The following is a 15,012-nucleotide window of genomic DNA, read 5'->3' as shown; positions in this document are numbered from 1 at the left end:
TGACTTCCCTGCCATAGGAAACAAACGAGAGTGAATAATATTAAGCAAGAATGTAACTTCAGAGTGATAAAGGGCATACAGAGATCAATTGTATCTTGATTATATGGCAGACAATAATGGTTAGATAACCATCTATTTCAGCATCCATTTCAACACAAGTGAAACGTCTTGTGTCATAATGCTGCAAAATACTAGGTTGGAAAATGTCAGTATCAGGAATGTCTGTAAAGAAATATGGAGTTGACATAATGACCCATTAAGCAAGGTAACAATTTGGGAAGTGCATTTGACCGTGGTGAGCTTCCAGGAAATAAACCATTGTGAGCTTTGGATTGTGAAACCAGGTGTTGTGTCCCAATCAGAGATTATCTGTTGCATGGTTACTTGGCCATTCCAGAGCAGGAGTACTTTCATGATGGCGGGCAGCTGAAAGGAAGAGTCTGTATTTTGAAGAGTGTTTTTATTAATAGTGGTTGATCGGAGAAGTTAGCAATAGCGCCACTTGTTCTTCAGCTAGTAAAATCAGGTTAAACTATATAAAAACTCATTTTACTCTTAAAGCAAAAGTTGTAAGTAAACTTCTTATCAAAGTACCTATATGTTTCCATATACAAACCTGCGATTAATTTTGTTGCGGGCATTATCAATAAACTCAAAATGGAATCAATGAAAGACTGCACCAGATTGGGCATTCAACCAGTGTGTAAAAGACAAATTGTACAAATACAAAAAGAAAGAAATAATAATAAATAAACAATAATTATTGAGACTGTGAGATGCAGAGTCCTTGAAAATAATTTGTTAGGTTTTGTACACGTTAATAAGGGTGTTGTTTTGTGCGTCCTATTGAGGATAGGATGCTCTTCTTCCTTCACATCATTCTTCAGTGAGGTGGAACTGCAGTTGGTCTTGAACATCTGTGTTTCTGCAACTTTCAGCCCAGTGCAGATCCAGGAACCTTTCCCACCAACCTGAAATTGGATGAAGGGATGGGTGAGGAGTTCTGACTGAAACATCACAGGCTGCTTGTCCTGCACACCAATCACCCCACTTGAAGTTTGCCGATCTTGCTATATATGTACAGTAGTACCTCCAGTTGCTGTCCTGGCACTACCATGACCAAATTTCCTTGTGTCATTTGCTCCACACTCTCCCATGCATCCCTCCTCTTTCACCTTTGTTCTGACCCAAGCATCCAAAACGTGGGTGGGCTGTGGGTTGGGAAGAGACTTATCTGTGAGGGACTGTTTGAGCTGGCATTTGTTGGCCCAAGCCTAAAATTTATGGTGGAACCCTAACGTGGTTCAGTATTTCTGCATAGCACTTTGGGTGGGACCACTATCCGCATACAGGTTTTTCCAGGGTAATGACTGAGTTGCATTTTTTAAAATGTCCATTAATCAACTTTGTAAGTCAGAAAATCCAAACAGATCATTCAACATGATAACCATACCTTCACATGTAATGAATGATATTAAATGCGCATAATACTGATAGGAGTGGACAGAGTGGATGTGGCAAACTTGTTTCCCATGATGGGGGAGTCTAGTATGAGAGGGCATGACTTAAGGATTGAAGGGCACCCATTCAGAACAGAAATGCGAAGAAATTTTTTTAGTCAGAGGCAGGTGAATTTATGGAATTTGTTGCCACGGGCAGCAGTGGAGGCCAAGTCATTGGGTGTATTTAAGGCAGAGATTGATAGGTACCTGTGTAGCCAGGGCATCAAAGGTTATGGTGAGAAGGTGGGGGAGTGGGACTAAATGGGAGAATGGATCAGCTTATGATAAAATGGCGGAGCAGACTCGATGGGCCAAATGGCCGACTTCTGCTCCTTTGTCTTATGGTCTTATGGAAAGGATAATTATTAAAAATGCAGAGAGTGAAGAAACTAGTTCAGCCATTGGTAACAACGAGTATGTACAAAGGACTCTTCAATGTAATTATATTATTTGTTTGGAGATATAGTGTGAAGCAGGCCCTTTGTGTTGTGTCACACAGAAACCTACCTCTACCTCTCACCTAATCATGGGACAATTTAGAATGACCAATCAACCTACTAACCGGTATGTCTTTGGACTGTGGGAAGAAACTGGAGCATCTGGGGGAGTGAAACCCACGCACCCACGGGAAGGAACGTACAAACCTGTCTGCAGAGGATGCTGGAATTGAACTCCGAACACCCTGAGCTGTAAAAGCGTCAGGCTGAACGCTTTACTGCCGTGGCGCCATTATATATGGGTGCCCGTTCAAGGGGAGTTTGTAACATGGCCATGCCCTGTACGCTTCTGGCAGGAATCGAGGAGGAGCAATCAAAATATCAAATTGTTTGTTTTACTTTCCCTCAAACTCTTACTCTCTTTGCCTACGAACTTTGAGCCAAAGTGCAGCATAAAAGTCCCACAAACATTGTGATCCTCATGCACAAATAGCACTCTGAACACCACGTCAATTACCACCAATGGGTTTGTTACACTCAGCTGAACCCTGAACACAATCCTTGACCAAGAGTTAATTGAACAATTTATAGTTATTTTTAATATTTGCTTTTAAAGAATTTATTTGCTCAAAGCGAATTAATTAATAGATCTCTCTTTTATCAACAGCAAAAAATCCAAACCAAAAGCGCCTGCACCTCCAACGTTTTCCAAGCATGTTGAGAGCTCTTCAGTAGCTAAAAGCCAAGAGTGTGGAAGTTTAACCATGGAACAGAAAGGCAATGTTGTGAATTCACATGTGGATTTGACTGTCATTCTGCCAGGCGGGGAAGAGCGATCCACCAGTGTAGCTGGAAGGTAGTTATCTTTCTTTGTACCTTTGCCATGTCTCATCAATTGTGCTGCTTTTTACAGCTCTCTAGATTGTGCTTCTATTCTGGCAATTAATGAAACAACCTGTGTCGGAGCCGTGTGTCTATTTTCTGTCTGTTGTATTTTGCGTTGCATGTTTTTATTATGGGTTATGGTAATTTGTCACATGGGTTGGGGCAAGGTACAAGTAAATAAGTAGTCATGTATTCACCCTTTGTGCCGTTAGTTGAGTTAAAGAGAGACTGAGTAGGGGATGGATATTTTTTGTTGACCGCTAATTTCACTAATTCAACTATCACAACAGTAGTTTCATTAGCTTTTATCACTATTTTTGATTGTCTTTGTCAATTGTCTTTACTGGCTTCACAATAAAGGATCAAAGGTACTTTTTTTGACTTGGAACTCAATTACTTAGTGCGTCACACAGTGTTGAGTTCTGCACTCAGTCTCTCAGCGGTTTTGGATTGTTTTCAAGTAACCACGCCAACCTTGTATCCCTTCTTGGCATTCGTAGCGTATATGAATATATCACTGCGGATCTTAATGATGTGATGAGTAACTTCGTGTAAGTTAATCTTTAGTATTAGCTCCTGTAAGTTGAGAGCATGTTCATAATTCACATTTTCTGCAATGGTTACATTACATTTTTGCAACCTTGCTAGTATACAGTATTCTCCAGAAGCTGATTGGTGTGAATGTAACCTGTTTCATAGTATTTATAGGATGGTTTCTAACTCCTTAACATTGATCAGTGATCAGTTTGAAATCAGCCTATGAAGGGTATTGGTTCTTACTGAATACGAATTGGCTAGTGTATACTCCAAAGGAATTTAAAAGGTCTTTTCACTTAAGAGTAAAATATAAAGAACTGTAGAAAATTGATTAACTTTTGACATTGTGGGTGGATCTTTTTGAAAAGTTAACCAGAAGGATATTTAAAAAAATTTATTTAGTGGTACAGTGCGGAGTAGGCCCTTTGGGGCCTTCGAGCCCCACCACTCCAGCAACTCCACAACGCTGATTAACCCGAACCTAATCACAGGACAATTTACACCACCTACTCAGTGAAAAAGGATCTAGTGCTTTCTCGGCAAATTTGGTGATTAAACTCTTCTCAGGCTTCTGAGTTTTGACAAAAGACAAAGGTCTCGCTCTAAGTAAGAACTGGAATTCGATTGTTAACAAGGTGGGAGAGCAGAAACCTGATTGGATGAGGACTAACCAATGAGGAGGGACAGACTACGGGGGTATAAATACCACCGGACTAGATATACCCAGGCATCATCCCTGATGAAGATGGCCCAGTTTTTCGTCAAAATGTCAGTTAGAATCAATACCTGTACCCGGTCGGAAGCCCGAGAGGAGTTTATTTGTCATATACGCCAGGAAAGCACTTGATCCTTTTCACTTACCTCTACGGGAAGCCAGGTCACCACAATATTTGTCGCTTTGAATCATTGCGTCATTGCGTAAAGAGAATGTGAGTCTTCTTTGTTCTTTAGCCTTCTTCTGAGATGCCGGGACAAGGACATCATCCCTAAGTTTGTGAGGTTGCGTTTTGTGGTGGTTTCTCTGACGGCTAAACACATTCTACGATGAGCTAGCCAAGCGTTGATTAGGGAGTGTGTCCATTGTATTAGATCCGCTCTGAACATCAACGTGAGCAGACAACTGTCTCTTCACCTGGAATGGTCAAGCCTCTAGTCTCGTAGTGATTGGGAGTACGTTGACAGGTCCACCACTGCCCAAGGTGAACTAGTTTCACGAAGGAACACTGCGAGGCAATTCAGACTATCCAAACAAAGTGCAGCCATCCCACCACTGGACCGAGAAAGGACTGTCATCAGTCAAACTGGGCAAAGCATCGACAAGGTGACTCAATCAGTCCTTGCCAAGGGGCTAAACTTCGCTCTAGTTCCCAGACCTATATCTGATCAGGACTATATTGGCGGAGAAGAGCAAACGATCTGAAAGCTACCACTGGATACTGAGGAGGATAGAGGTCTGCATGGCCCTAAAAAAAGAGCTGCTTTGCTGAAACGGAACAATGCAAAAGAGCGACTGGCCCGCCAGGCACTGTGACAAAACCCAGCCGTCATGATTTTACCAGCGGACAAAGGAAATGCAGGTGTCCCCCACTTTTCGAACGTTCGCTTTACGAAACCTCACTTACAAAAGACCTACATTAGTGCCCTGTTTTCGCTGACAGAAGGTGTTTTCACTGTTACGAAAAAAGCAGCGTGTGATAGAAGGCAGCGCGCGCCCCGAGCAGCCGCTCTCCCCCGATACGGAATGGCATTCTCGCCGGCATTTGCATAAACACGTGCCTGTGAGCAGCCATTTGCAAGATGAGTTCTATGGTATCGGAAAAGCCTGAAAGAGCTTGTAAGGGTGTTATACTTAGCGTAAAACTAGACATAATTAAGCGTTTTGATTGTGGTGAACGAAGTAAGGACTAAGTGAGTTTGGCTTATGGAAGCTGACGAAGATGATGTTGAAGAGGTTTTGGCATCCCATGACCAAGAACTGAAAGATGAAGAGCTGATGCAATTGGAAGAGGAAAGGATAACAATTGAAACCGAATGAGTAATGATAAAGTACGACTTTAATTTTGAAAGGGTACGTCGGTTTAGGGGATATTTGCAAGATGGTTTGAGTGCTTACAAAGAACTGTATGATAGAATATTGCGTGAGGCTCAGCAGTCAAGCAAGCCTTCCACATCAGCCACAGCAGACGATGAACCTCGACCTTCGACATCGAGGCATGCAGCCATAGGAGAAGATGAGCTGCCTGCCCTAATGGAAACAGACAACGAGATGACACCCCAGTGTCCCACCACCCCAACACCCAGGCCGCGGACAGATACCGATTCATGGAGAATGCAGCGGTAGCCGGGAGACACACAGCACATCTTTAAGAAAAAAGCCTAAATAAACATGCTAATTAATTAGGTACTGCCCGGCACGTAATTGTCAGCCCAGATCAGAGGCAATGATCGTCTCTGATCTGGGCCGACATTTACGCGCCGGGCGGCATCTAATTAATTAGCTTGTTTATTTTGGCTTTTTTCTTAAAGATGTGCTGTGTGCCTCCCGGATACCACTGTACCCTTGCATGCTTCGCGGATCAGTATCCGGTCGCTGCCCGGAGGGTGGGGGCCACTGCACCACCCAAACTCCGACGACTCAGTCTGGCACACCATCATCAGTGTGCTCGGCGCTGTCTTCTCGATTCCTGTAAGTGATACTACACTGTACATACATTATTTCTACTTTATATCGGCTGCGTATTTTTAAGTGTTATTTGGTATGATTTGGCAGCTTCATAGCTTAAAGGTTACTGGAGAGCACTTGCGCCGTGTTTTTGCGGATGGCGTTTGCGTGAGATTTTCGCTACGGAGAACAGTTCAGGCAATGATTGTGGAAAAGTATTTCTACTTTATATAGGCTGTGTATTTGTCATATCATTCCTGCTTTTACTATATGTTACTGTTATTTTAGGTTTTATGTGTTATTTGGCATGATTTGGTAGGTTATTTTTGGGTCTGCGAATGCTCACAAAATTTTCCCATATAAATAAATGGTAATTGCTTCTTCACCTTACGACATTTCGGCTTACGAACCGTTTCATAGGAACGCTCTACCTTCGGATGGCGGGAGAAACCTGTGCAATGGTCCTGATGTCTTCCAAGGAATACCACAGGGAAGTCCAACAGATTCTGGACGATCCCACCTACAGAGTTCTACAGTGAGATCCCAGGGATATGATGGTCAGGATGACCTCCACTTTACTGAAGAGATCCGGGCACTTCTATCTCAGGCGCTGGTACAACCAAGACTTTACAGGCTCCCTTAGTTACACAACGAGGGCGCTGCCCCCAGAGTCCTATAATCAATGGGATAGATTCTCCTAATGACTGCTTCATGATTCATTTAACAAGTATGCTGTCTCCCTTTGTTAGGGGTTATGCGCGTCACATCACGAATTCGAAACAATAACCAACATTCAGCTGAACCTGAAGCCCACAGTATTACAGGAAAGATTCTAGCATGGCTAAAGCAGTGCTGATTGGCAGGAGGGAAAGAGTGAGAATAAAGGAAACATCTTCTGGCTGGTTGCCAGTGACTAGTGGTGTTCCATAGAGGTCCGTGTTGAGGCTGATTCTTTTTACATTATATGTCAACGATTTGGATAATGGAATTTATGCCTTTGAAAAGTCTTGCAGATGATTGAAGGTCGAAGGGGGAGCAGGTAGCTTTGAGGAAGTAGAGAGGCTACAGACAGACATAGACAGATCAGGTGAATGAGCAAAGAAATGGCACATGGAATGTAGTGTCAGGAGCTGTTTGGTCATGCACTTTGGTAGAAGAAATGAAAGGGTTGACTATTTTCTAAATGGAGAGAAAATACAAAAAGCTGAGGTGCAAAGGGACTTGGGATTTCTTGTGCAGGATTCCCTGAAGGTTAATTTGCAGGTTGAGGCTGTAGTGACAAAGGCAAATACAATGTTAGCATTTATTTCAAGAATAGTAGAATGTAAAAGCAAAATATAATGTTGAGACTTTACAAAGCACTGGTGAGGCCTCACCTGCGGAATTGTGAGCAGCTTTGGGCCCCTTACCTTAGAAAGGATGTGCTGAAACTGGAGAGGATTCACGCCAATACCATTTGCCATTCTAAACTCTTACAAGCTAACTCTGAATGATTTGTGTGCCCAGGATCCTCCGAGCATTTAAAAGAAATATTCTGATGCTCTACTTTTTTGCACCCTGAGTAAACTGAATCAGAATCAGATTTAATATCATCAGAATATGTCATGAAATTTGTTACCTGAGCAGCAGCAGTACAATGATAATATAAAAAATAAATCTATTCCAATAAGTATATATGTATATTAAATAGTTAAATTAAAAATAGTGCAAAAACAGAAATAATATAAAAAAAACAAGGTACTGTTTGTGGGTTCACTGCCCATTCAGAAATTGGATGGCACAGGGGAAGAAGCTGTTCCTGAGCTGCTGAACTGGCGTCTATTGTCAGAGTCCAGTTAACTGGAGCACTGTCAAAATGTCTTTCCTCCCCACTCAAGAAGGAATGTATCTGCAGCAGCGGGGGAGCTTGGTGAAGATTATTTGCACCATTACTTAGATTGGTGAATTTGTTGTACGAAGTGATGTTAAGTTAACTGTTCCTAAAGGAGATTATGAGAAGTGGATCTCTCAAAGTACAATTTTTTTTAATGATGTACAGTACTGTACGATAGTCTCAGGCACATGTAAAAAAATTCTGTAAAGAAAAAATCCTTTCAAAAGTAATGAATTGAAGGGTTTCTAAATGTCAAAATAAATTACTAAGGAGCAGTAAACTGTAAAACACTAAATTAAATCAGTATTTGGTGTGACCTCCCTTTACCTTTGTAACTGCATTAATTCTCTTAGGTACGCTGCCATGCAGTTTTGTAAGAAAATCAGATGGTAGGTTGTTCCAAGCATCTTGGAGAACTTGCCCGAGTTCTTCTGCAGACTTTGGCTGTCACACTTGTGTCTGTCTCTCCAGGTAATCCCAGGCAGCCCGATGCTGTTAAGATCAAGTCTCTGTGGAGGCCAGACCATCTAAAAGCATATTAAAAATGTAGAGTGCCTAAGACTTTTGCACAATACTCTAATTAGGAAGTTTTCAATTATTGAGGTGTCTTCTTAGGGGTCACGGGCTAAACAAGGGAATGGCCATTCATAAAAGTCAGGTAACAATAGAAACCTTCACCCATTGGTAGTTGGTCTTTGGAATCCTTTATCCCAGGGGTCCCCAAACTTTTTTGCACTGTGGACCTGTTTATTATTGACAATATTCTTGCGGACCGGCCGACCCGGCGGGGGGGGGGGGGGTGTTAGAGTTGCCAACGGACAGGAGTAGCAGTTAAATACGTTGTGTTTACCCCGAGAAAGACGACCTTGACCACAAAGCCTTGCGCGGGCACCAGTGCGCATGCGTAATACCTGCCGATTTTTTCTACAAATCGTTTTTGGCGATTCCGTTTGGGGGGGGGCGCAGTGGGGGTGTTTATCATGACCGGAATATAGGTGACAAGTGGCTAATACACTCAATTTCCTTTCTAAAAGGGTTTATCTAACGAATTTAATATTAAACACACAGCGCATATTTTCCTCGCATGAATATAGTGCTAAGTCAATTATCAGGGGAGGACGGGGAGCTTGAAGTAAGTGTTGAAAGGAGTTCCAGTAGAAGTGGTAGAGTCAGGTTCGATATCATTTAAAGAAAAATTGGATAGGTATATGGACAGGAAAGGAATGGAGGGTTATGGGCTGAGTGCAGGTCGGTGGGACTAGGTGAGAGTAGCGTTCGGCACGGACTAGAAGGGCCGAGATGGCCTGTTTCCGTGCTGTAATTGTTATATGATTATATAAGTCACTTATAAGTCAATAGCATCATAACATTTTAAGTAACGTTTGGATATTAAACACGCAGCACATATTTTCCCCGAATGAACATATAAAATCATTGCAACACTCCAGTATCGCTGAATCAGTGGGAGCCCTGGGCTTGTTTCCCTGCAACAAGACGGTCCCATCGAGGGGTGATGGGAGACAGCGATACTCGAAGGGGGTTCCTTATGTCCAGTCTATTCCGCAATTTAGTTTTCGTTGCATTCATTGCAGAGATATGTTGGAAATGGAAGCAACGTTTTCAGTACTTTTGTGGCTATCTCAGGATATTCAGCCGTGACTTTGATCCAGAATGCTGGGAGAGATGTTATGTCAAACATACTTTTCAGCCCGTGGTCATTTGCAAGCTCGAGGAGCTGATCTTCTTCCCGCACTGACATGGATGACGCGTGGGTAATGACCTCGTGAGCGTCAAGTTCAACAGTGGGCGTGACAGGGAATGAGGAAAGGTGCAGCTGACTCATATCGCCAAATCATATTGTTTCCTCGCAGCCCGGTAGCACATGCTTTGCGGCCCGGTGGTTGGGGACCGCTGCTCTATCCAAGAGCATCATGTCAGCTCAGTCACTGAGTACGTGCATTACTGAGATTAGTAACTTCTTGTATCTTAAGGCAGCGGCCCCCAACCAGCGGGCTGCAAAGCATGTGCTACCGGGCCGCGAGGAAACGATATGAGTCAGCTGCACCTTTCCTCGTTCCCTGTCACACACTGTTGAACTTGAACATAGGGTTGCCAACTGTCCCATATTTGTCGGGACATCCCATATATTGGGGTAAATTGATTTGTTCCATATGGGACTGCCCTTGTCCCGTATTTCCCCTGCTAAGGTAGAGCGTTCCTATGAAACCTTTCATGCGGAAATGGCGTAAAGCGAAGAAGCAATTACCATTAATTTATATGGGAAAAATTTTTGAGGGTTCCCAGACCCAAAAAAAACCTACCAAATCATACCAAATAACACATAACACCGAAAATAACTCTAACATATAGTAAAAGCAGGAATGATATGATAAATACACAGCCTATATAAAGTAGAAATAATGTATGTACAATGTAGTTGGGAAGATTAAGCCAAAACCGATATGTAGAAATAAAAATCAGCACGTATGCGCATGCACATGTCATGCATGTGCACACAGGTGCCTGCACAAGACTTCATGGTCATTGCAGTCTTTCTCAGGGTAAACACAAGTATCCTGTCAACACACACAAAAAATGCTGGTGAACGCAGCAGGCCAGGCAGCATCTATAGGAAGAGCTACAGTCGACGTTTCGGGGCGGAACCCTTCGTCAGGATTTGACTGCTACTTTTGTCCCTTATTTGGGAGTGAGAAAGTTGGCAACCCTAACTGTAAAAAGACCTCATGCTGAGGTGATTTTAACCCTACTTGAACACCCCCCCTCCCCGCCCCCGGGTCGGCCGGTCCGCAAGAATATTGTCAATATTAAACCGGTCTGCGGTGCAAAAATGGTTGGGGACCCCTGTCTTAAGGGAACCAAGACTGTGGGGTCAGTGAAGAGAAGTAGAGAGATTGTAACTGATCTCACTGGGCAGGTACAAAAGGACGATTAGCTTATTTTCACATGTTCTTATCCATAATTCTATTGAGTAAATCTGCTGTTAAATCCATATATGAAGTAAGTCATGAAAAAATTCTGATGACAACGAGCCAACAGCAGTTGAGAAGGAATGATTGTTGGATGCAGACACGTCCCAGTATAGAGATAATTTATCAAGCAGGTTACCAGCCAGCAATTCCGGTAACAGATCAAAACTGACCTGTTCACGTTACTGCTGTGGGAACAGTCCTTTAATACGAACCATCCTGAAGGAAAAATCCAGCAAACCCTCACTCTCATTTTCACAAAAGTCGTAATCACCAGACTACACAATATAAGGTTCATTCAAAGTAAATTTATTATCAAAATACATTTATGTCACCTTATACAGCCCTGAGATTCAATTTTTTGCAGGCATACTCAATAAATCCATAATGGAATAATAACCATAACAGAATCAATGAAAGACCACCTCAACTTGGCCATTCAGCTGGGGTGCCAAAGACAACAAACGTCCAAGTGGAAAAAGAAATAATCATAATAAATAAGCAATAAATATTGAGAACAGGAGATGAAAAGTCTTTGAAAGTGAGTCAATAGGCTGTGGGGACATTTCAATGAAGAAGTTATCCCCCATATAATCCACAGAATATAAAAGTAGTATAATTCAACACTGCTCTTTGTAGTGTCTTAAGGGCATCAAGGAATAATTTTGCCTGACAAGCTAAATGGATTACAGTGGATCTGAATTTAGAGTTATTATTTTTGAACTAGTTTCATTCGTTGAGGCACTGAGTTCAAAAGTCAGGGGGTTATTTTGCAACCTTATAGAAGTCTGGTTAGACCACATCTGGAATATTGTGTACAGTTCTGGTCACCCCACCACAGGAAGGACATTGAGGCTTTGGAGAGGGTGCAGAAGAGGTTCACCAGGATGCTGCCTAGGTTAGAGAGCATGTGCTATCACGAGAGGCTGGATAAACTTAGGTTGTTTCCTCTGGAGCGTAGGAGCTGAGGGGAGATCTGATAGAGGTTTATAACATTATGAGAGGCATAGATTGAGTGGACAAAGAGTATCTGTTTCCCAAATTTGAAATGTCTAATACCAGAGGGCATGGATTGAAGGTGAGAAGGGGTCGGTTCAAAGGGGAAGTGAGGGTAAGTTTTTTTACTTGGGGAGTGATGGATGCCTGGAGTGCTCTGCCTGGTATGGTGTTAAGAGGCAAAAACTGTACATTAGAGGTTTTTAATTTACATTTGGAGAAGCATATGGATCTAAGGTGGATGGAGGGATATGGACATAGTGTAGGTAGGGGGATTAGTGTTTGGGTGTTTTTTTTAATTTGCTTTTTAGCTGGTTTGGTACCACCTGTTCCTGTGTGGTACTCTTGTATGGTCAGTGTTCTAACTACTGCATGTTCAGGTGACGAGAATTCCATTCACGTGAGGTACTGCTTTCTGCTCATGGATAAAACTTGCTATTCACTTTAAATCCTCTCTTTGTAGATTCTTGAAATATTAAGTCAGCGTAAATGTTAGTAAGTGAATAGGATAGGAATTATAGTGTCTTCTGATTATAAATTGTATAGAATGGCTGTCACAGGAGAGGCCATTTAACTTATCACACCATTCCTCTGTCTTATAAGAGCTACCTAATTAATCTCATTAACCCAAGAGATTCCACAGAGACTGGAAATCCAGAGCAACACACACAAAATGCTGGAGGATCTCAGCAAGTCAGACAGTATCCATGGAAATGAATAAACAGTCACGTTTCTGACCATGAAGAGTCTCAGCCCGAATCATCTACTGTTTATTCATTTCCATAAATGCTGCTAACCTGTGGGAGGAGAAGATGGCAACGCGCCTGCGTGTGCGCAGCCCTCCAGTGAAAAATGATATTGTATCTGTTAAATAGGGGCCGTGGACAAATCTGATTTGATGGAGAATGGACGTGAAAGCATAGAGGAACATCTGGAGAAATTTCTGAAATGCCCGTTCGCTGCTGTCGTTACTGTGTGGTTGTGAATCTTTCGGGGGAGTAGGCCTCAAAATCCCCGGCCTTGCCTGCTTTTGGTGACCGAGACGGAGGTCGAATCGTCGGACAAAGATGACGCTCAGTACTCGGTGTTGGAGAGCTGATCAGAGCTCGAAGTTTTCGGATGACTCAGAGTCGGATTGTTGTCGGCATGGCAGGGAGAGTTTTTCTTCCTTCTCCCGTCTGCGTGAGATGTGGGACATTTGAGAAACTTTGAACTTTACTGTGCTCACGGACTTCTTCATTAAGTTATGGTATTGTTACACTGTTTGTAACTATATGTTATAATTATGTGGTTTTGTCAATTTTTTCAGTCTTGGTCTGTCCTGTGTTTTGTGATATCACACCGGAGGAAATAATGTATCATTTCTTAATGCAAGCATTACTAAATGACAATAAAAGAGGACTGCGTGTCTTCATAATCATCATAAATTTCTCCAGCATTTTGTGTGTGTGTGTGTGTGTGTGTGTGTGTGTGAGTGATTAATTAATTTTATTTGTGTGTTGTTCAACAATTTACTGTGAATATATTATGTAGAGAAACATACAAATTTAACTTTGCAAAATACTTCTCTGACAAGGAGAGGTTGTACAGAGCAAAAAGGTAGCTTACACTATTATTTGTTTTGTGTGTAGTATGGGATTTATCAGTACAAAGATTATAGTTAATATACTTCAGTGCCGTAATCTAAACCCAGCCAGCAGAAGTGCAATAAAATCAGTTTCTAACTTCCAAACCCCATATGAGTACTTTGCTGAGAGCCAAGAGAAATGGTTTGAAATTACTAATTCTGTGTTCTGAATTGATAAGCTTATGCGTTAAAGGTACCTGACCCTGCAATATGGAACAATTTTGACATGTTCTAAATAGAACATTAAGAAGAATTTTGAGCCCCAGCCGCAATTAGTTCAAGTTTGGAAGTAAAACATATCAAAGTTTTCAAAGGTACATTTAATGTCAGAGAAATGTTATACAATATACATCCTCAAATGCTTTTTCTTCGTAACCATCCACAAAAACAGAGAAGTGCCCCAAAGAATGAATGACTGTTGTTACGTAACCGACAACAATGAATATCAATCGAGACAGGTTATATAAAAACAACCAAACATTTATTAAACACGGATAAACAATAAAAAAAACAAACGGAAACCTTAACCGGATGTTAACCGCTATGCAGCTGTTCAACAAATTGTCACTTGGTACTGGTTCTTAAAGCGTTAAATGCGAAAACAGTTCTTAAAGCGGTAAAGTCAAATACAGTTCTTAAAATGGTAAATTCGGAAGTCCAACAGATTTATAGGTTCAATTGGGAGAGACTTCTCTGGAGAAGGATTTCTTCATAGACGCGACTTTCCTGTTGGTTCTGTCCAAAGGATTCACGATGCAGGAAATAAACAGTTTAAAACAACTGACCTTAGTTTCTAGAGAGCAAATCCCGCATGAACTTCCTTGCCCTTTTGGCAAGAGTTATCATTCGATGCAGGTTGCTACTCCTTCAACGAAGACTCTATAAGGTCGATCCTTTATTAAACTGCTGAACGATACCAACTTCTGTTAATCCTTCGGGTCCTGTACTTCGATTAAAGTCTTCACTCTCCAGTACTGCTGGAAAAAAGTACGTCAATACATCTAGCAAAAATTGCCAGTCCAGCAGTATTGTACCTTGCAACAGAATGTAACACACCATTTTAAAAATGAAACTGTGTCATAAGAACAAATACGCAACAGAAATTCAGACACAGCCGCACGTTCTAGCTGGAAAACTAAAAACTAACTGCGTCATCTGAGGTCTTCCCTTATATACCCGTGGTGCATATGTCATCACGTGACCTCACATCGGTGGGAAGATTACATAAAATGACCTCCAAGAGACCATTACATCATTCTCACAAGATCTCCTTGAGGTATGTAACACCTCCCTCCAAAAAAAAATTGGTCTTTTAAAGAACAAAATTTTAACAATTAACAATTTACAAAAAAAATACAAAGGTATAAAATTTACAACATACACAATATATACAGTCTTTCAGCACTTTACAAACTAATATACAGTAGGAGTGTTACAAATGTTAAAATACCACTCCAAAAAAACAAATTTTCATTGTACATTTAACATCTAGATAGACAATCAGCG

The 15,012-nt window shown here is 41.7% G+C and overlaps 1 protein-coding gene across 6 annotated transcripts in view; it reads left to right on the top strand.

Annotated features, from left to right (window-relative positions):
• cobll1b (cordon-bleu WH2 repeat protein-like 1b) overlaps positions 1-15,012 on the top strand; it is a 197,316-nt gene that overhangs the window by 126,806 nt on the left and 55,498 nt on the right. For all 6 annotated transcript variants that reach the window (XM_063052342.1, XM_063052341.1, XM_063052344.1 and 3 more), the window contains one exon: positions 2,607-2,795. In XM_063052342.1, the coding sequence (XP_062908412.1) occupies positions 2,607-2,795 (189 nt within the window). The remainder of the gene's footprint in view (positions 1-2,606; positions 2,796-15,012) is intronic.

This window comes from Mobula hypostoma, chromosome 6 (genome assembly GCF_963921235.1).
Source record: "Mobula hypostoma chromosome 6, sMobHyp1.1, whole genome shotgun sequence".
Classification (NCBI taxonomy): domain Eukaryota; kingdom Metazoa; phylum Chordata; class Chondrichthyes; order Myliobatiformes; family Myliobatidae; genus Mobula; species Mobula hypostoma.
Note: the sequence above shows the minus strand (reverse complement) of the source record. Positions and strands in the feature narration are given on the sequence as shown.